General features: G+C 41.1%; 1 protein-coding gene across 3 annotated transcripts; it reads right to left on the reverse strand.

The window, feature by feature from the left end:
* Positions 1-631: 631 nt before the first annotated feature.
* On the reverse strand, positions 632-14,924 carry LOC104939638 (serine/threonine-protein kinase PAK 2). 3 transcript variants are annotated; one of them, XM_019263913.2, is made up of 15 exons: positions 14,650-14,924; positions 8,206-8,402; positions 8,012-8,118; positions 6,366-6,513; positions 6,249-6,265; positions 6,049-6,159; positions 5,821-5,944; positions 5,660-5,723; positions 5,474-5,522; positions 5,268-5,380; positions 5,057-5,174; positions 4,046-4,145; positions 3,749-3,945; positions 3,137-3,274; positions 632-2,755 (listed from the first exon to the last, which is right to left on the reverse strand). In XM_019263913.2, exons 2-15 carry the CDS (start codon positions 8,384-8,386, stop codon positions 2,669-2,671), a joined length of 1,554 nt encoding a protein of 517 aa, XP_019119458.1. In that variant the 5' UTR covers positions 8,387-8,402; positions 14,650-14,924; the 3' UTR covers positions 632-2,668. The 3 variants fall into 3 exon arrangements, with proteins under 3 accessions (XP_019119458.1, XP_010754498.1, XP_010754497.1); XM_010756196.3 differs by lacking the exon at positions 14,650-14,924 and adding an exon at positions 10,040-10,309; XM_010756195.3 differs by lacking the exon at positions 14,650-14,924 and adding an exon at positions 8,612-9,010.
* Positions 14,925-22,584: the final 7,660 nt, after the last annotated feature.

The raw sequence follows: 22,584 nt of genomic DNA on the forward strand, positions 1-22,584 counted from the left end.
AGCTACTTTCTTTTTTCGAGTGCTAATTAGATTGCTAGACTTGTGTCTCTTTGTGGTCGATGTGTTTCCATTTGTTATCATCTTGTATCGTTGCATCATTGTTTTAGTCTTTTTGAAGTTGTCTCTGAAGTCTCTTAGTGTTCATTTCTGCATCTCTTTGATCTGTGCTGTTTTGCAGATCTTGTTTTGTTTCTTTGTTTGTTGTCTTTGTGTGTTTAAGGTCGTTTTGTGTCTCTGAAGTGGCTCTGTTTCTCTTTGAACTCATATTGTTTGTCTCTTTTTGGTCGTTTCGAATGTCTTTGAATTTTGTTTTGTGTCTTTTTATGTCTCTTTGTAGTTGTTTTTTTTTATCTCATTGAAGTTGTTTGGCATCTCTCTTTAGTCATTTTGTTCTCCGTCTTTCCCAGAATCATTTCATGTGTCTCTCTTTGTATTTGTTTTGTATCTGTGTCATTTCGTGCCTTTGTAATATGTTTTGCATCTGTTTGTGGTCTTTCTGCTTCTTCTTTTTTTTTTTGCATCTCCTTGTCGTTGACTTTCCAACAGAAAATGTTCACGGTCACTTTAAACAGAAGCTCTCAGCCCTTCGGCCCCTGTGCCCGGTAAGTCCATTGAATGATCCAGACACAAGACTATTCAGGTCCACCTTTAATAATAATTTACATACTGTATGGATTTTATTCAACGCCACGGTTTCATGATGAACAACAACACATTCATTGTGAACTCTGCGATCATTCATCTTAAATGTATAACTGGAATGTGTGTTCTGGTCAAACGCCACACAACAGGGTATTCCAGCCTGTTAATAGTATTTCCAAGCACTCAGTATTTGTGTCAACCTGTTGAGTACCATACGAGCGGGCTTCACTGCATCATACATCTGTTAAAGGCACATTTAATAAACATTTTGAAATGCTTTCCAGTGATTGTCTAAACTTGCTGGAAAATTAGGTGTTAAACCAATCTCATTTGGTACTCCAAGAGGATTAAAATAATGATTTCCAAATACTGCTTGACTCTGAGGTCGGGCTTGAATGTCTCAGGCTTATCAATACATTTTATGGTTTGAGTCCATAAATGCACAGTTCAGTGAACTGAGGATGAATTGGTAGAAAACAACAAGTTGAAAAAAACTAATTTGTCTTCTGTTGTGTTAGTTACAAATATAAAACAATGATACACATACTTTGTAAGAGCTGTTAAAAATACAGGACATCACCAGTACATAATATACAAAAAAAAAAAGTCTTCCTCCAGTTCAACACATTCAGACAGACGATTTCACACAGTATTTGTGTTGTACTCGCACCAACGCACCGACAGTAAGGCATAAAAGGTATCGCTAAAGACAAACAGAACATCGAGAATAGTGACAGAAATGTGACTTTTAGATTGAGTAAGCTCAAAGATTCAAGGCAGTTTTTGATGCAGTAAACATCAGAGTGTTCAGATGGCTTTGCATAGTTTGTAGAATAGAGTTTGATAGCAGAGGTGTATGACGTCTCACTCAGGTTAGGGATAGTGTGTTTTGGTGCTGCCAGTGGGTTGAAATCTGGAATAATTCAAAACGTCATGCCCCAAAAACAGACTTAAATCTTCTTCCTTTTACTGGGATGGCTTCATTTTTCAGCCAGACACTGACACACAGATATGGCTTTTTTTTTCCCACTGCACAAAGACTGCACTGTCCAACGCTGGGCCACAGTACAGCACAGTATTGATACACTTCAGCCTTTCATGCCAATTTGCCAAAAACTCTTGGACCCTGTCAGAATGCACATGTGTAACCACAGCAACAGCAACCATAGAAACCGGCTGCAAAGGTTTTAGTCTCTCTCCGCACACCAAAATTGTAAAAATCCTCATGATCTCCATGTCTTATTTCGTAAATCTTGGATCTGATATACAAAATTAAAACGATTTACGTATAAACAAAACATCCTCAAGCTAAAAAAAATACCTGCGAACCACACGAGTAAGAAGATACTGATAAATTAGGGCCGTGTCTGTCCACACTAGTCTAAGTAATTCACCGAGGACAGAGGTCACTATCTGCTGCCAGTAATGCACCAATAAATATGATAATAAATTATAAAAGTACACTTTGATGGTGGGCGAGTTAATAACAGTCCAATGCTTCAACAAATGCAGTTTGCATCGCTGAAGAACTTGGAATATCTTTGTTGGAAGCCTTAATACATTATTTCACTGACACAGACCAGTCACCTGTCATCCAGTAACTTAGTAAAGGGGCCAATAGCGCCTCTTCTCTTCGCTTTTGTGAACAGCCGAACTTTTAGCGCCTCCTGGTGGTAAGATAAGATAAGATCCTTTGTGAACAAAACACTCAGGTGTGGAAAGAGTCTTAAACCTTTGCAGCGCTGATCCCGCATTCCTGACACGCATAACCAGCGTGGACATCAATATCACACTCACGCTATGACAGCAAAACAAACATTACGGCTGTGTGCAGCTGTAGAACAAGGCACAGAGATAAGTGTGGCATGAGTGCAGAAACACTGAGAAGGGTGGAGAGGCATTTTGTGACCTTATGAAAAAAAACATAAAACACTAGCAGGCTGCTGATGGTCATCATACGTAGACCAGTAGAAGATGATGGCTGATTTGGCTCTCATTGATATTAGCACTTGTGCTCTTCAGGGATTTAGCGGTTGCTCCTCATGGCCTCCTTGGCTGCCAGGATGAGCGGAGTGAGGCTGGACAGAGGCTTGGCCAGCTTCAGGAATGGATGCTACAGACAGACAAAGGCCATTTTAAGGGTAAACTCTGATGAATATGTATCAGAACAAGAAATATGACTTTGTAGCTCTAAATATTGTCATTTTACAAGCATAAAAGGCCAAACAATACCCAGTCTCAGCTTCTAAGTTGTGAAGATTTGCTACTTTTCTTTGTTTTATGTGACTATGATTTAACATCTTTTCGGTTTGGACAACAAATGATTTAAATAAGTGTAATGTGACTTTTTTCTGATATCTCTTTTAGGTTGAGTATGAATTATACTTAATTAAGAATAAACATGCTGATAAATCGATATGAAAGCAGCCCACATGTTCAGTATGTGTTTGAGATTCCTACGTAGAGGCAGTACGAGTGTGTAGGCTTCTTCTACCTGCAGCAGTTCTCTGCCTGATCCACGTTTCTCCACGTCCATCTCCAGACAGCGGGACAGGAAGGATCTGAAGACAGGGGACAGCTTCTCTGGACTCTGCAGCTCAGGCGTCCCATTGGTGGCGATTAAATATAATGCCTAAAAGGAGAATAATATCATCTTTAAGCATTTTAACAGAAATTCATTCCTACATGGTGCTAATCTCGGTAGTAGATTGCTGCTAGGACTGACCAATAAGCAAATATACAAAATTATGTTTTATTTCTCAGTCTGTCCGTTGATAATGATTATTGAATGTGAAACAGAGCAATAGGGAAACAGAAATACTTGGGAAATATTTTCATTTGCATCCTTATACAAGAAAGTTGATACCAGTTTCATATCTGTGGATTAAATATGAAGCTACAGCCAGCATTTGGCTTAGCACGAAGGAAGTTCTGTCTTAACGGTAACAAAATCGACCTTTCAACACCTCTAATGTTGATTAATCAATATGTCACGTCTTGTTTGTTTAATCTAATTTAGTCTAAACATTTTACAAACTAAAATATTAAAAACTCAAAAACACCAAAACAGCCCGTCCATTCTTTTCCCCGTCCAGCACGCACTCACCCTGAGAGGGTTTTCATTAAGATATGGAGGTTCTCCCTCCACCATCTCTATGGCCATGATCCCCAGAGACCAAATGTCCACTTTGGGTCCGTAGGCTTTCCTGGTTACCACCTCTGGAGCCATCCAGTACGGGGTCCCCACCATGGTGCTACGTTTGCTCTGCTCTGGAGTGATCTGGGCACAGAAGCCGAAATCAGCTGCAAAGAGGGAAGAAGAAATATGAGTTGAGAAATCTGTGTGCTATTCCGGTAGATATGTACAATACGTGCGTGCATGTTTGAGTGTGCTCTCCCTCACTGAGTTTGACTGATCCATCCATCCCCAGCAAGACATTGTCACTCTTGATGTCTCTGTGGATGACCTGGTTGGCATGAAGAAACTCCAGAGCCTGGAGGACCTGGACGCACGAAGAGAGGAAGGTTAGGATCGCCAAAAACTTAAAAATGTACACAGTTTTTAAACATTTTGGAAGAATTCATCTTCTCAGGCTTCAAACTATGCGCCTCGTGTCCCAAGCGATTTGGATCAATGACTAAACTGTATATTGTGAGAAGTGAAAGAGGTTCGCGTAGATGCTGCTAGGATCAGTTACATCAGGATGACACTGAAGGCTTGGATATTTTCACTCCAGTCAGTTTGTTGATCTGACTGGTTCAAGTCAACCGGTTATAGACAAACAAATGTTCATCTAATCACCTTTTTTTTTTAAATGCCTGCACTTTTCCACAGTTTCCAATAACAACCTCCTAGAGGGTTCAGTGTAAGAAACCACCAATCGGCAGTCTTGGCTTGGGAACCGGAGGGTGGCAGGCTCAAGTCCTGCATGGACCAAAAATATGGAAGGTGGACTGGTAGCTTGAGAGGTTCCAGTGCACTGCCGAGGTGCCCTTGAGCAAGGCACCGACCCCCCCCAACTGCTCGCTGCCCATCACTCTAGCATCTATGAGCTTGTGCATGTCTGGGTTAAAATGCATGTAAAATAAAAATCGAGGGATTAATAAAGTATATCATCTTCTTCAATCATTTCACACTACTCCACTGACCAACAGGTGGCGGTAATGCACAAAAGAACACAGTAATATGCCCGCAAAGGAAAGGAAGACAAAGAAGACTGTGAGCTATTAAACATGAATGTTCATAATAGCATAATAAAATCGCCTGAGAGTGTTTGGCAGATATGAGAGGATGTGAGTGGTTTATGCATCATGCTTGTTCCATTGTTTCTTTCATTAGATGTGTGAGACTTAGACTGTGTGATTATCGGCGGGGCTTTGACAAGCTTGACAGTTGTCTGACAAAGAACCCCACCTCTCTGCAGACGGCAGCGATCTGAGCTTCATCCATGCACGTCTCCGTCACAACATCAGTTAGCGAGCCACCGGCCAGGTACTCCATCACCACGAAAAGCTCGTCTCCTACGAGGAAACTAAAAAAAAAACGCACACAAGCTCGGTCACCTTCCACCAAACATGTCCACTCACAAACGGCGCTGTGCACGTGCACGTGTGGTTGATGTTACCTATCTACAAAGTTGACGATGTTGGGGTTCTTCAGCTCCTTCATGACCAGGATCTCGTTAATAATTAGCTCTTTCTTTGGTTGCTTCTGCAGGTTGATCTGTTTGATGGCCACCTGCAAAACAAGTTGCCAAATGAAACAAAACGATGAAACAACTGTCAGTTGCAGTTCAGTCCGACCTCATTATGTATAATAAAGTAACCTTACCTCCTGTCCTGTGGCAACATCTATGGCTGTGTAAACTGTGCCAGATGCCCTGAAAATAAATAAAACAGTAAGAGGTGCAATAGAAATGCTGTTCCTTCTTTTTTATACTTGAAACAAAGTTTTTATTGTCCATCCGACACAATTTCTAGGTAATAACCTTCCTCTTTTGAAAGAATTCTGACTCACCCCTGGCCGATCTTCTCATAGCGAGTGTATTTCTTCTTAGGATCTCCAATACTGACAATAGTTCCTAGGAGTCACAAAAACAATGGTTAAGTCAGCTCTAAGCGGAGTTAAAAATAGCCCGCGGCTCTGCCTGCGATGTGTCATTCGTTTCCATTACATACTGAGTTTCTCCATGATCTCCTCGTCGGTCATCTTGCCTCCCTTCTTCTTCTGTCTGTCAGCTGCTTTAGAGGCGGCGTCGCTCTCCGGTGCTGGGATTGGATCTATCACCGACCTTGTGTACATCTGACGCAACGCGGGCGAGAAACATATCAGGAATACTGAACCTGAATGACTCTAAAAAGAGACTAAAAGTAACAGTGTGTGTCATGTTTGTTATCTTCACTCACTGATTTTGTATGTTCTGGCCGTGGTGCCACAACTGGAGGCGGTGTATCGTCATCATCGTCGTCGTCTCCATCTTTGCCGGACGGGGAGGTCGCTGCGCCCTGCTTGCCTTGCTGTGACAGCGAACATGCATAGATTAAAAAAACTGAATCTCAGTCACAGATTGTGGTATTTTAATGTAACGTTGAATAAAACTACTCACCGATTGCGAGTCTTTGTCTGAAACAGAAAAGAGAGAAAGGACAGAGGAGTGAGAGTCTGCACAGTAACAACACTGGTTGGATTTTTATTTATCTGTCGAGCAATAAAACAAACTGACCCGAAGCAGAGAAACTGAGGTATTTCTGTTTTCCACTGGTGGAGTCGTAAAACTTGAGAATGTCGAGGACGGCCTGAGGATTCTGTTTCTGTTCTGATTTACTAATATTGGAGGTTTGAAGGAGACGGGCCCACTGCTCAGGCATGCCCTGGACAAACACACACACACATACACATTACAAAAACAAATACAAAGATCTACCCGTAGAACAAAGAGAACAAAATAACTTCAGGTCACCAGCTTAAATACCCAAATATGGAGTGAAAAGGATAAAGCTGCATGTGTGATGTTGTATGTTAATGTCAGAATAACACTTCTGCAACAAGTCAGTGACTCAAAAGTGAAACCTGTTGCACAAGTTCAGGTTTTTTTTTTTCAGGTTCAAGTACAAAACAATACAGCTTATAGCTTAGCTCTTAGAGATTATTTGTTACTGAATACTACTAAATTAACCAGAGGACAAAGCTGAGGTAAGCTTGCTAATGTGTGACCTAGTTAATAAGGCGGCTGTGGAGGTAGGTACATCCAGTCGTGCACTAATCCAGAAGATCGGCGGTTCGATCCCCGGCTCCTTCAGTCTGCATGCCCGAATCGCTCCCTTAGGCTGTGCCATCTGTCTCACAATAACGTGAACGTATTATATATAAAAGACTAAAACACTACTTTAAAGAAGTGACTGTCAGTTTAGGTTGTGATGCTACAGCGACTTCCTCTTTACGTCGCCGCTTATTTTGATTGGGCAGAGATGTTTCCTAGCAACGCTGTGCAGAATACTAGTCTTCTACTAGATTGCACATTTCTTAAAGAAACAGTTCCAGATCCGCTTCGTTTGCTGGTTGAGGGTTAAGACGAGCGGGTCGAGATGATTGGAAATCACTGAGACTTTGGACAGAGCAAGGACGGGCCCCAGCTACATATTTGACATAGAGAAAGGAGAGTAATGTCTCTGGCATGTGTTACGGCCGCCGCTGGCTGCCGGTTAGTATTTATTGAGTTTTCTAGGCAAAACCAGCTGGTGTGATCCCCATGTCGAGGTTTGGTACCCCCTTTTGGAGCTAAGGCCGCCTTCCTGAGTGCTGTATCCTGTCGTCTGTGTTGGTGTGGCTGTGGTTCGACCGATCAGGGAGTCCTCAATCAACCCCAGCTGCAGTTTAAATAGCGCGGCTTGTGTTTGTATGGTGTTCTGTAAGCTCGCCTCGTAGTTCGAACTTGAAATTGTGTTTGAAAATTGTGGAGGTTGGTGGAGAAACATTATTGGGACTGGGATAGGTTTAGTTACCGTTACACTGATTACATTGAGAGTATTTTTTTGTTAGAGTCACTAGTTAGGGGTGCTGTTATTGATGTGTTTTCAACAGGTTATAGATAGTGAGGTTTTTGTTTTCTAGTTAGACGATAGGCTCTGTTTAGAGTTCTCTTTTTGTTATACTTATTTGTTCTTTTAAACAGCACTCGTAACGCCTTTGTTCCCGTTTGCCTCGCCTCCTTTTGTTAAGAAAAATTAAACTCGTGACGAAACCTGAATCAGTCGTCATCTTCCATTTCATTTCTTATCCTTATCTTATGTTACTGCTCACCAAACGAGCCGGGTTAAATGGCACAAACATGAGCAAGCTTATGGCACAGTGCTGAGGTCGGATACGTACAGTGAACTCTCCGGTGACAGCATCAAAACCCACATGGATGGTGTGTTCAAAGTCTGACGGCGAGGAGATCTCAGGCCTGTCCTTGTCCTTGTCTTTCTTCCTGCCTCCTGCGGGTAAAAGGTCAAGGGGGTCACAGTGTGTTGGTTTACTCATTTCTAAATGCCATTCGTATGCTTTGCTTCCACATCTCTCACCTTTCTCAGAGGCAAACATGGAGATGATCTTGTTTCTGGACTTCGATCTCTCCTCCGGCACAGACGGCAGCGGCCGAGAGCTGTGATTGGCTGACTGCGAGTCTTTGGGTCCTCCTCCTTGGCTGCTCATCCTGACAGGGGGGGCGGGGGGCTTGTCCTCACACACTCCGCTGTCACACATCTACACACAAGTACACCTGCACAGATGACAATGCATAAGAGAAACACAGTAAGCCTTGTTGCACTCAATCTGTGGTTGACTTCCTGTTTTTTTTTGTTTTTTTGTTGTTGCATTTCACAATGCCAGCCAGAGCTTCACATGTCAGTCAGAAACAGCTGCGAACGCCACGCGGAAGAACGAACAAACTCAGCAACGACGACGACAAACGAACGAAGAAAAACTCACATATGAACGCCGACTAATCCATCCGTGCCGTAACGTGTGGATCGGCGCCGAGTTTTTGGAGCGAAAGGGAACAGAGAAGCGTGAAGAGGAAGCAGAGCTGAACGGGCGGCGTGACGTGTCGAGTCTCGTTCGGTGTTACAAATGAATGAGGAAGGAAAAGGAGGCAGAGAGACAGAAAGAGAGAGAGAGAGAGAGAGAGAGAGAGGAGTGGGAGTGGGTGACTGAGAATAGTTTGACAACTGGAGTTGAAGGGAGAACAGCTTAAAAAGAAAAGAGCTGAGGCAGCACGAAACCTCAAAAACAAGAATGAAGACAGTCGAGCACTTTAACAGGGAAACATTCGACTTTTTACTCGACATTTATTTGAAAGCGACAGCTACTATCTAATGATATATGCATGAAAATATATGAGAAGCTCCGTTGTTGTATAATAAATGAGTGATTTCGAGTCTTGGCTTACAAAAAAACACACTTTCTAGAGTCCCCCTTGTCGTATATATATCAGACATCTTTCAGATTGTCAGCGGTCCCAAAAGAGACATTTCACCTCTCAAATGGATTCATTTAGTAACTGTTTGAGGCCAAAAAGAGATAAAAGTATCCAATATTTCACCAAAAAAACCCTGAACTTCTTCTTTAATCATCACACGGACACTCAGATCTTGCGATCCTTCAGGAGGAGGCCTGACCTCCGGGCTGGGAAAGACAAACATGTCACTAACTTTTACTTCTAATGGAGTATTTTGATATATATATGTGTGTGTGTGTGTTACTACCTCTTCCCCCCTTGCTGGCACACGCCGAGTGTTATCCATTACCCTAATATGGTGAAAACTGAGATTGTCAGACACTTTTTTTTTTTCCAGACGCTAAACCCTCGACCACAAAAGCACCTCTTTCAGACTTGCAGAGCAAGCAAGTTCGATCGACTCTCTCCCCGAGCTGCAGAGCCTGCGTTCTCGGTGACATCACAGACGGGAAACAGGAAGCAAACAAAGGTTTCCTCACTTCCTGTGTCTGACCGCCGATGACACAGCGCGTATTAAAACCCAGGTAATACATTGGGCTCGGGGCAGGTATGCCTTTTTAAAACACACTCCTGCAAACCAGCTCTGCTCGATCCGACTCACCAAAACAAACTAAACCAGGCTCCATCGGTGAAGATATCTCGACACAGACTCGAAGAAGCTCGCTTTATCCAGACACATCAGCGCCGACTAAACTCAAGGCTGCGTCTTCCCCTCCCTGAAACATTCATTGTGCTTGTATCTCTGACGCTTCGTGTTGGAAGCTGCCCCGGCAATCACCGCTCACTGACTCCGCTTGTGCAAACAATTCAATTTTTCCGATGTGGCAAAGGGTCACATCACTATAAAAACACAAGATTAACTCTTAACGCCTCCTTCACATCAGCTTCTAAGTACTCACCTGTTTGTTGCCTCTCCTGCGTCTTACAGAAGACCAGGTCTTGTTTTCTCCCAGCAAGCGTGTGCAGCTCTTCCTCTAGCGCTCATCTATCTATCTACTTAACTATCGCCGTCTCTCTTTACCCCTCTTTTCTCTTTTTTTTCAGCCGTCTCGTGGCAGGTCTTAGCAGGCTGCCTCATTCCTCAGCGAGCTTGGATGGGGACAAGTGTATTCTTGCCCAGACAGGATAAAATTAGACCCGGTCCAGCCTTAATATGCATTTTCAAAGTCGAGCGAGTGTGTGTGTGTGTGTGTGTGTGTGGTGTGTGTGTGTGTGTGTTGGACTGATGGTTGGGTGCAGGCTGGCCAGGCAGAGACAAGTTGTCTCTTAGTAGGAATGCCATAGCTGCAGGGCTGCATGGGGTTGGGCGTGTTCTCCTGTTCATTACACACACACACACACACACACGCACACACACACACACACACACACACATTCCCTGCCTTAAAACACACACTCTCCTTGCCAACAGGGGCTCCATTGTGAGCACTTGAACATCTTTTATGTAGCTTGGAGCTAAGCTTTCTGAGCGTGGCAGAAAAAAAACTTTTGAGTTGAGCGGGCAGGTGCACACACACACACACACACACACACACACTCGTGTGTTTGTATAACTGCACACTCCCTGTTACCGCTGCAATCATTCGTCCAGTATCTACAGGAAGTCATTTATACAAATTTAAACTCAACTAAACAGTAAAAAAAGTCAACAGCAGAGACGTCGGCAGCTTCCCCTGCTGCTGTAATTTCACGTCGTCAGACTAGAATGATGTGAAATAGAGATATGCAGTGTCGGGCCGGGACCACCAAAAGAGGTCACAAGGTCTTTTTACACAAAATTACATTAATTTCATCCTTTGAAATTCATGGTTCAGTTGCAAACCTGACAACTTTGGTCCAGACTGAAAGTTAAATAAAATGTCAAGCACTAAAACTGGCATAGAAAGTCTTGGTCTGGCTTATTATCCCGTCTTTAATCTTTATATAAAGCTGCTCTTATCATATTAACGATAGATAACTGCAATATTAACCTACAGAAAATGTATCCCCCTGACTCTCCACGTCGTCTTTCAGCTCGTTGTTTTGGTTTCGAGGCCTGCGGCGTTACTGTTTTAGCTTCTTTCAACCACTGCAGGCAACTGTTTTAATGAAAAAAATACCTGATTTAGCAGCTACTGTTACCACACCACAGCACATGATCTTTATAAGGTGGTCTGCTTTGTCTTTAAAGCTTGTTGCACTGACTCAAAGTAGCCCAAAATATATATATATATATATATAGTATAGTGATAGTAAATCTGAAACACCGGACCTTTAAATTTGAGTAAGCCCAACTCGACAAATGACTCTCAACTCATGGCCACGTTAAATCTAACGGAGACATTACTTTGTTTTAATGGGACGTGAGCCATTATAAATGTTGGATATTCTCCGTTTTTTGTGTGCAGAGGCGACTAATAACTATCTTCATTGTCGAGTTTTGGAGATTGGTTATCTGTATGTATATCCATCTGGATGTTTTTATGAATGCAGATCACAGTTTGTCAGCCTGAGGTGACGATGTTGCCGTTGTTTTGTTCAACCAACTCAAAAAAAAGTGAAATTTCCATGAGAAAAGTAACCAGTTCTCACGTAAGCAGAGAAAAGTCGCTCCAATAATTAAACGCTCGTTTTTCTGTCTGCATTTATCGACTCTCTTGACTCTTGTTGAATCATTTCAGCTCTTACTGGAGACGTGGACACGTTCCCTTTTTTCTGCACATTCCTATCTGCATGCTTTTATTTTTTTCTTTTTTCTGATTTATTCCCTCCGACTCTGCGTGCTTTTTTAACCACACACACCATTTCACATCTAGACGGCGTCCAACTGCATCTCTCTCTCGTCCGTCCTCAGTTCACAGACAGACTCTCCACACTTTTTTCTCACCGTTGTGCCTCGGAGCTCGTCACCATCCTCTACCCCTTTATAATCTCTATTTCGTCGCTGTATCAGAGCACTTTCTATTCCCTGTGGCCGAACGCCATCAAGGGAAGCCCACTTCCTCATCCTGGAACTCCCCGAGACACAGAGGGTCACAGCGCCGGGGACCGGGGGGGGGCCGAGCCAACCAGAACGCAGCAAACACAGCCCCGCAGAGCTGTTTACAGGAAGTGGACAGCAAGCCTTTTGTATTCGGCTTCTATAAAAGGAAATTCTGCAGAGGACTTCCTGGAAGGAGTGATGAAGCCCGACGCACACAAACACACACATAACCCCTTTCATTCACTGACACACACACACACACACACACACAGAAGCAGGCGTAAAAACATACACACATATTCGCCGGATAAGTACTCACCTACCTCAGCTCGCTGTAGTCACTGATTACAGGTCTGACACTGAATGACTGTCGTAAACACGCTTGAACACCTTATCCTGTTATTCAAACAGCTGCCTCAGCCCTGTGTCAACATTTTGACAAATCAAATCGACCGACCTGGCGACCTGAAAGTCCAGGGGCGGGCTTGTCAAAGCTCTTCTACAACTTGGATCCAGGGCACGGCGAGTAAAGGCATAGGGACTCACTTGTTAGTGTCGGGGAGGGGGGAACATGTGCAATGAATGGCTGCTTCAGTCAGCGTACCTGCAGAGGATTACCAGTCTGGATGTATGCAACCCACATCTTTCCATTACATTACATGAATATTAAGTATATATTGATATACTTGTATGGTTTGTTTGTTTCTGTCTACTCTCATTTATTGTACGGTGTCCTTGGGTGACAGAAAGGCGCTTTAGAAACATAAAACGTATTATTATTATGTATTATTATTATAAAGGCCTATGTGTAGTGTTTTTTTAAAGCTTGTGGGATACAAATCTGGTGTCCGCCGCAGTGGTAGCTGTGGGTTTTTTTTTTTTGTTTGAGGATGTGAAACATTAAGTAGACAACAAATGTGGGCAGGTTTCTTTAGATTTGTGCGAACTGAACGCAAAAAAATGTGTTCAGTTCTAATAAAGTGATTAAAAAACACACTCAAAACATAAACAACTGTGTACTAAAGTGTATATACTTTTGCGCAATATATTTTATTTACTCTTGCTATTTTGATATTTCATTATGTATGGTTTGTTCTTTATATTCTTATTCTCAGCTTGGGATAAATAAAGTCTATCTATCTATCTATCTATCTATCTATCTATCTATCTATCTATCTATCTATCTATCTAGCTATCTATCTATCTATCTATCTATCTATCTATCTAGTTATTGTTTATATCACTTACTTTTGTAATATTGTTTATATTATGGTCACTACTCGTGCAATAATATTATTATTTGCATCATGGTCACTTTCTTTGCAATACTCTTTTTATACATCATGCCACTTTTATCCTCAGTACTGAAGGTTGATTGTTTTTCGTGTTTATTGTAGGTTACAGATATTTCTGTCTGTTTACTGTGTTTTTTTGCCTTTTCTACTTTGTTCTAATTCTGTAGTGTATGCTACACTTTCCTCTGCTGCTGTAACAAGTACATTTCCCCATGGTGGGATGAATAAAGTATAATCTAATCTAAAGTTGTTCATCTTAGACTTTTATAATAAACTAATTATGTACCTGCAGCTTCATTTAGGAGCTTTTAGTTGATTTCCCACCATGTGACCAGATTGCTTTGTCACAGTCAAACTATTATTCACATTTAAGGAGCTGGAATCAAGTTAATTTTCCACATTTTTGCTTGAAAACTGACTTAAAACGATTCTTCCAAAGAGTTGGAGACTTGATTTTTTTGTCACCTTATTAACTCTTAATCGTTTTTTTAAGAGATGCAATAAATAACTGATCAATCGATGAGTCCATATGCAGATATTTTGGCATTAAAGTTAAAATTACTCTTGCAGTGATATTATTATTTGTATCATGGTCACTTTACATTACAATACTCTTTTTATATATCATGCCACTTTTATCCTCAGTACTGAAGGTTGATTGTTTTTCGTGTTTATTGTAGGTTATAGATATTTCTGTCTGTTTATTTTATTTTTTTTTACCTTTTCTACTTTTTTCTAATTCTGTAGTGTATGCTACACTTATTATATTATATTATTATAATATTATTATTTGTATCATGGTCACTTTCTTTGCAATATTTCTCACACTATGGTCACTTTACATTACAATACTCTTTTTATATATCATGCCACTTTTATCCTCAGTACTGAAGGTTGATGTTTTGTTTGTGTTTATTGTAGGTTATATATATTTCTGTGTTTATTGTGTTTTTTTGCCTTTTCTACTTTTTCCTCTGCTGCTGTAACAAGTATATATATCTCTATCCATCTATCTACACATACATTATTATTGCAAACACTTTAAACCAGCTTCCAGTATTAACATCACATGTTATTACAATACTACAGTGTCCCCTGTCATTACTTTCTGCTGGGCTTTATTTTTAGCGACTAATTATGGAGGAAAGCTTTTCCTTAAAAAAACAAAAGTTTAATAGTAGCCAGACTATCATAAATTAAGTAACTTACATGTGTGTGTGTGTCTGTGTTGAATGAACGAAGCTGAACTCACCGGTTTTGCTGTCAACCGCAAAAATATCAACCGCACTCCGGCCGAAACTCCCAGAAACTCCGCCCCGTCTCCGCCGAGCTCCTCTCCGGGGAAAGCTGCCCAGATTTCACGCTGAGATTTCACAAACTTCCCCCAACCCGGAGGACTGTGTGTTTTTAAAAAATATATATATCTTTATGTCACACACTTTTGTTACTGTGTGTGTTTCCCCCCCGAGTCTTCTCGGTGCTGTGGCCCGGAGGAGGAGCCTGCCCTGGCGGAGAGAGACGGAGGAAGCGGAGCCTCGCGGCTTCCGTAGAGCTCATTAAGGCGCGAAGAGGCTGCGAGTGTAACCTGACACCATACCGGAAACAAGGTGACATGGATTTCAAAATAAAATACATCTATGATAGATAGCTAGATAGATAGCTAGATAGATAGATAGATAGATAGATAGATAGATAGATAGATAGAAGGCTTTCTTAATGCCAAAAGAAAGCCAAAAATGCCAAATGTATGCCATAATACAGCCAAAATATTTGCTATCTGGGATATTACTACTGTCATTACTGCTACCATATGGAGATATGGTATAGATATGGTGAGATATTACAGTTTATAGTTAGTTGATGATTTGCTGCCGCTGTGCATCTGTGTCTCTCTATCTCTATCACAGGTTCCACTGCTACTGTAATCATTTTATCATTCATTGTAAAGGTTTTTTTGTGGGCAAGTTTTTCCTCACTCAAACCGAGGGTCTAAGGACAGAGGGTGTCACTCCCTGTACAGTTGTAAAGCCCTCTGAGGCAAATGTACTTTGTGACTTTGGGCTATGCAAATAAAATCTGATTTGATTTGATTTGATTTGATTTGAGATGTCCTTTAGTGACAGAAAGGCACCTATGAAATAAAATGTATTATTATTATCATTATTATTATTATTGTTATATTTGATACATTTCTGTGTAACAAACGCTGGGTGAAATGACTGCCATCAGTCAATCACAGGAGTGGATTTGATTACTGTAAAAAGAAGAAATGTCAGTCTTTAAAATGATGAAGACTCTGTGGCTCTCTGACTGGACCTATACCTGTCACAAAGCTTAAAAAGAAAAGAGCGCTGAGGCAGCACGAAACCTCAAAAACAAGAATGAAGGACGAGTCACACTTTAACAGGGAAACATTCGACTTTTTACTCGACATTTATTTGAAAGGACAGCTACTATCTAATGACATATGCATGAAAATATATGAGAACGCTCCGTTGTTGTATATAATGAGAGATTTCGAATCTTGGCTTACAAAAAAAAAACACACTTTCTAGAGTCCCCCTTGGTCTATATATATCAGACATCTTTCAGATTGTTCAGCGGTCCCAAAAGAGACATTTCACCTCTCAAGTGGATTCATTTAGTAACAGTTTGAGGCCAAAAAGAGATAAAAGTATCCAATATTTCACCAAAAAAAAACCCCTGAAACTTCTTCTTTAATCATCACACGGACACTCAGATCTTGCGATCCTTCAGGAGGAGGCCTGACCTCCGGCGGGAAAGACAAACATGTCACTAACTTTTACTTCTAATGGAGTATTTTGATATATTATATATTGTGTGTGTGTTACTACCCTTTCCCCCCCTGCTGGCACACGCTGAGTGTTATCCATTACCCTAATATGGTGAAAACTGAGATTGTAGACACTTTTTTTTTTTCAAGACGCTAACCCTCGACCACAAAAGCACCTCTTTCAGACTTGCAGAGCAAGCAAGTTCGATCGACTCTCTCCCGAGCTGCAGAGCCTGCTTTCTCGGTGGACCTCACAGACGGGAAACAGCGAAGCAAACAAAGGTTTCCTCACTTCCTGTGTCTGACGCCGATGACACAGCGGTATTAAAACCCAGGTAATAGATTGGGCTCGGGGCAGGTATTGCCTTTTTAAAACACACTCCTGCCCCCAGCTCTGCCGATCCGACTCACCAAAACAAACGAAACCAGGCTCCATCGGTGAGATATCTCGACACAGACTCGAAGAAGCTCGCTTTATCCAGACGCATCAGCACCGACTAAACTCAAGGCTGCGTCTTCCCCTCCCTGAAACATTCATTGTGCTTGTATCTCTGACGCTTCGTGTGGAAGCTGCCCCGGCAATCACCGCTCACTGACTCCGCTTGTGCAAACAATTCAATTTTCCGATGTGGCAAAGGGTCACATCACTATAAAAAACACAAGATTAACTCTAAAACGCCTCCTTCACTAAGCTTCTAAGTACTCACCTGTTTGTTGCCCTTCCTGCGTCTTACAGAAGACCAGGTCTTGTTTTCTCCCAGCAAGCGTGTGCAGCTCTTCCTCTAGCGCTCATCTATCTATCTACTTAACTATCGCCGTCTCTCTTTACCCCTCTTTTCTCTTTTTTTTCAGCCGTCTCGTGCAGGTCTTAGCAGCTGCCTCATTCCTCAGCGAGCTTGGATGGGGACAATGTATTCTTGCCCAGACAGGATAAAATTAGACCCGGTCCAGCCTTAATATGCATTTTCAAAGTCGAGCGAGTGTGTGTGTGTGTGTGTGTGTGTGTGTGTGTGTGGGTGTGTGTGTGTTGGACTGATGGTTGGGTGCAGGCTGGCCAGGCAGAGACAAAGTTGTCTCTTAGTAGGAATGCCATAGCTGCAGGGCTGCATGGGTTGGGCGTGTTCTCCGGTTTTTTACACCACACACACACACACACACACACACACACACACACACACACACACACCCACACACACACACACACACGCACACACACACACATTCCCTGCCTTAAAACACACACTCTCCTTGCCACAGGGGCTCCATTGTGAGCACTTGAACATCTATGTAGCTTGGAGCTAAGCTTTCCGCGCGGCAGAAAAAAAAACTTTGAGTTGAGCGGGCAGGTGCACCACACACACACACACACACACACACACACACTTGTGTGTTTGTATAACTGCACACTCCCTGTTACCGCTGCAATCATTCGTCCAGTATCTACAGGAAGTCATTTATACAAATTTAAAACTCAACTAAACAGTAAAAAAAGTCAACAGCAGGACGTCGGGCTTCCCCTGCTGCTGTAATTTCACGTCGTTAGACTAAAATGATGTGAAACTAGATATGCAGTGTCGGCGGGAACACCAAAATGGAGGTCACAAGGTTCTGTGTTCACGACAAAATTACAATTAATTAATTTCATCCTTTGAAATCATGGTTCAGTTGCCACAAACCTGACAAACTTCTGTCTAGACTGAGTTTAAAATAAAATGTCACGCACTAAAACTGGCATAGAAAGTCTTGGTCTGAGCTTATTATCCTGTTTTTTAATCTTTATTAAGCTGCTCTTATCATATTAACGATAGATAACTGCAATATTAACCTACAGAAATGTTCCCCTGGTCTCCACGCCGTCTTTCAGCTCGTTGTTTTGGTTTCGAGGCCTGCGGCGTTACGTTTTCAGCTTCTTTCAACCACCGCAGGCAACTTTTAATGAACAAAAAGTACCTGATTTAGCAGCTACTGTTACCACCACAGCACATGATCTTTATAGGTGGTCTGTTTTGTCTTTAAGCTGTTGCCATGACTCAAAGTAGCCCTATATATATATATATATATATATATATAGTATAGTGATAGTAAATCTGAAACACCCGGACCTTTAAATTTGAGTAAGCCCAACCGACAAATGGACAACTCATGGCCACGTTAAATCTAACGGAGACATTACTTTGTTTTAATGGGGACGTGAGCCATTATAAATGTTGGCTATTCTCCGTTTTTTGTGTGCAGAGGCGACTAATAACTATCTTCTGATTGTATGTATGTATATCCATCTGGATGTTTTTATGAATGCAGATCATAGTTTGTCAGCCTGAGTGGACGTGTTGCCGTTGTTTTGTTCAACCAACTCAAAAAAAAGTGAAATTTCATGAGAAAAGTAAACAGTTCTCACGTAAGCAAGAAAAGTCGCTCCAATAATTAAACGCTCGTTTTTCGTCTGCATTTATCAACTCTCTTGACTCTTGTTGAATTTCATTTAGCTCTTACTGGAGACGTGGACACGTTCCCTTTTCCTGCACATTCCTCATCTGCATGCTTTTATTTTTTCTTTTTTCTGATTTATTCCCTCCGACTCTGCGTGCTTCTTTTAACCACACCACACCATTTCACACTAGACGGCGTCCAACTGCATCTCTCTCTCGTCCGTCCTCCGTTCACAGACAGACTCTCACACTTTTTTCTCACCGTTGTGCCTCGGAGCTCGTCACCATCCTCTACCCCTTTATAATCTCTATTTCGTCGCTGTATCAGAGCACTTTCTATTCCCTGTGCCGAACGCCATCAAGGGAAGCCCACTTCCTCATCCTGGAACTCCCCGAGGACCCAGAGGGTCACAGCGCCGGGGACCGGGGGGGGGACCGAGCCAACCAGAACGCAGCAAACACAGCCCCGCAGAGCTGTTTACAGGAAGTGGACAGCAAGCCTTTTGTATTCGGCTTCTATAAAAGGAAATTCTGCAGAGGACTTCCTGGAAGGAGTGATGAAGCCCGACGCACACAAACACACACATAACCCCTTTCACCACGACACACACACACACCACACACCACACAACAGAAGCAGGCGTAAAAAACATACACACATATTCGCGGATAAGTACTCACCTACCTCAGCTCGCTGTAGTCACTGATTACAGGTCTGACACTGAATGACTGTCGTAAACACGCTTGAACACCTTATCCTGTTTTCAAACAGCTGCCTCAGCCCTGTGTCAACATTTTGACAAATCAAATCGACCGACCTGGCGACCTGAAAGTCCAGGGGGGGCTTGTCAAAGCTCTTCTACAACTTGGATCCAGGGGCACGGCGAGTAATAGGCATAGGGACTCACTTGTTAGTGTCGGGGGAGGGGGGGATGGGAACATGTGCAATGAATGGCTGCTTCAGTCAGCGTACCTGCAGAGGGATTACCAGTCTGGATGTATGCAACCCACATCTTTCCATTACATTACATGAATTTAAGTATATACTGATATACTTGTTGGTCTTTTTGTTTGTTTCTGTCTACTCTCATTTATTGTACGGTTGTCCTTGGTGACAGAAAGGCGCTTTAGAAAATAAAGTTTATATAATGTATTATTATTATGAAGGCCTATGTGTAAGTGTTTTTTAAAGCTTGTGGGATACAAATCTGTGTGTCCGCCGCAGTGGTAGCTGTGGGGTTTTTTTTTTTGTTTGAGGATGTGAAACATTAAGTAGACAACAAATGTGGGCAGGTTTCTTTGAGATTGTGCGAACTAAACAAAAAAAAGCGTTCCGTTCTAATAAAGTGATTAAAAAACACACTCAAAACATAACAACTGTGTACTACAGTTGTTATACTTTTGCGCAATATATTTTATTTACTCTTGCTATTTGATATTTCATTATGTATGGTTGTTCTTAATTCTTATTCCCAGCTTGGAGATAAATAAGTCTTATATCTATCTATCTATCTATCTATATCTAATCTATCTATCTATCTTATCTATCTATCTAGTTATTGTTTATATTACTTACTTTTGTAATATTGTTTATTTATGTCACTACTCTTGTGCAATAATATTATTATTGCTCATGGTCACTTTCTTTGCAAATACTTTTTTATACATCATGCCACTTTTTCCTCAGTACTGACGAGGTTGAGTTGTTGTTTTTGTTAGTTTTATTGTGGTTTTTTTTTCTTTTTCTACTTTTTTCTAATTCTGTAGTGTATGCTACACTTTCCTCTGCGCTTGTAATAGTAAATTTCCCCGTGGTGGATGAATAAGTACTAATCTAATCTAAAGTTGTTCATCTTAGACTTTTATAATAAACTAATTATGTACCTGCCAGCTTCATTTAGGAGCTTTTAGGAGATTTCCCACCATGTGACCAGATTGCTTTGTCACAGTCAAACTTTCATTCACATTTAAGGAGCTGGAATCAAGTTAATTTCCACCATTTTTGCTTGAAAACTGACTTATTACGATTCTCCTAAAGAGTTGGAGACTTGATTTTTTGTCACCTTATTAACTCTTAATCGTTTTTTTTAAGAGATGCAATAAAAACTGATCAATCGATGAGTCCATAGCACGATATTTTGGCTAAAGTTAAAATTACTCTTGCAAATATTTTATTTGTTCATGGTCTCTTTACATTACAATACTCTTTTTATATATCATGCCACTTTTATCCTCAGTACTGAGGTTGTGTTTTTTGTGTTTATTGTAGGTTATAGTATTTCTGTCTGTTTTATTTTGTTTTTTTGCCTTTTCTACTTTTTTCTAATTCTGTTAGTGTACTACACTTATATTTATTATTATTAATTTTATTTGTATCATGGTCACTTTCTTTGCAATATTTCTCACACTATGGTCACTTTACATTACAATACTCTTTTTATATATCATGCCACTTTTATCCTCAGTACTGAAGGTGATTGTTTTTTTTTGTGTTTATTGTAGGTATAGACATTTCTGTTGTTTATGTGTTTTTCTGCCTTCTCTTACTTTTTCCTCTGCTGCTGTAACCGGTATCTATATCTCTATCTATCTACTACACATACTTATTATTGCAAACACTTTAAACCAGCTTCTCTAGTATTAACATCACATGTTATTACAATACGTAGTGTCCCCTGTCATTACTCTTCTGCTGGGCTTTATTTTTAGCGACTATTATGGAGGAGGAAAGCTTTTCCTTACAAAAAAAAAAGTTTAATAGTAGCCAGACTATGAAATTAAGTAACTTACATGTGTGTGTCTGTGTTGAATGAACGAAGCTGAAACTCACCGGTTTTGCTGTCAACCGCAAAAAATATCAACCGCACTCCGCGCCGAAACTCCCAGAAACTCCGCCCCGTGTCCCCGAGCTCCTCTCCGGGGAAAGCTGCCCAGATTTCACGCTGAGATTTCACAAACTTCCCCCAACCAGGGACTGTGTTTTTAAAAAATATATATATCTTCTGTCACACACTTTTGTTACTGTGTGTGTTTCCCCCCAGTCTTCTCGGTGCTGTGGCCCGGAGGAGGAGCCTGCCCTGGCGGAGAGAGACGGAGGAAGCGGAGCCTCGCGGCTTCCGTAGAGCTCATTAAGGCGCGACGAAGGCTGCGAGTGTAACCTGACACCATACCGGAAACAAGGTGACATGGATTTCAAATAAAATACATCTATGATAGATAGATAGATAGATAGATGATAGATAGTAGATGATAGATAGATAATAGATAGATAGATAGATAGATAGTAGATAGATAGATAGAGATAGATAGATAGATATAAAAGGCTTTCTTAATGCCAAAAGAAAGCCAAAAATGCCAAATGTTTGCCATAATACAGCACAAATATTTGCTATCTGGGATATTACTACTGTCATTATGCTCCATATCTCTCATTACAGTTTTAGTTAGTTGATGATTTGCTGCTCGCTGTTTGATCTGTGTCTCTCTATCTCTATCACAGTTTCCACTGCTACTGTAATATTTATCATTCATTGAACGGTTTATTGTGGGAAGTTTTTCCTCACTCTAACCGAGGGTCTAAGGACAGAGGAGTCACTCCCTGTACAGATTGTTAAAGCCCTCCGAGGCAAATGTACTTTGTGACTTTATTACTATCAAATAAAATTGATTTGATTATTTATTTATGGTGTCCTTGTGACAGAAAGGAATAAAATGTATTATATTATTATATTATGTATTATTATTATTTATTATTATTATATTAAAAATACAAGATAAATAGGTTGATATGGTGCAGTGGCCAGGATGATGGTATATTAGTACTGATTGTATGGTGGTAGTGTTATTGTTAATAACAGTATAATAACAGTATATAATAATAATAGTATATAATAACAACAGTATATAATATATATATTCAGAATACTTGTTTTGTGTAACCAGCAGTCCAAAAAACCCCAAACAT

Source organism: Larimichthys crocea, chromosome XXIV (assembly GCF_000972845.2).
Source record: "Larimichthys crocea isolate SSNF chromosome XXIV, L_crocea_2.0, whole genome shotgun sequence".
Taxonomy (NCBI): domain Eukaryota; kingdom Metazoa; phylum Chordata; class Actinopteri; family Sciaenidae; genus Larimichthys; species Larimichthys crocea.

Coding starts and splice junctions, on each gene's coding strand:
- LOC104939638 (XM_019263913.2), bottom strand. CDS start 8,386: ATGTGTGACAGCGGAGTGTGTGAGGACAAGCCCCCCGCCCCCCCTGTC. Junction 6,514..8,011: donor CTGTCACCGGAGAGTTCACT/GTACGTATCCGA, acceptor GTGTTTGTCCAG/GGCATGCCTGAGCAGTGGGC. Junction 3,275..3,748: donor TTAATGAAAACCCTCTCAGG/GTGAGTGCGTGC, acceptor TTCTCCTTTTAG/GCATTATATTTAATCGCCAC.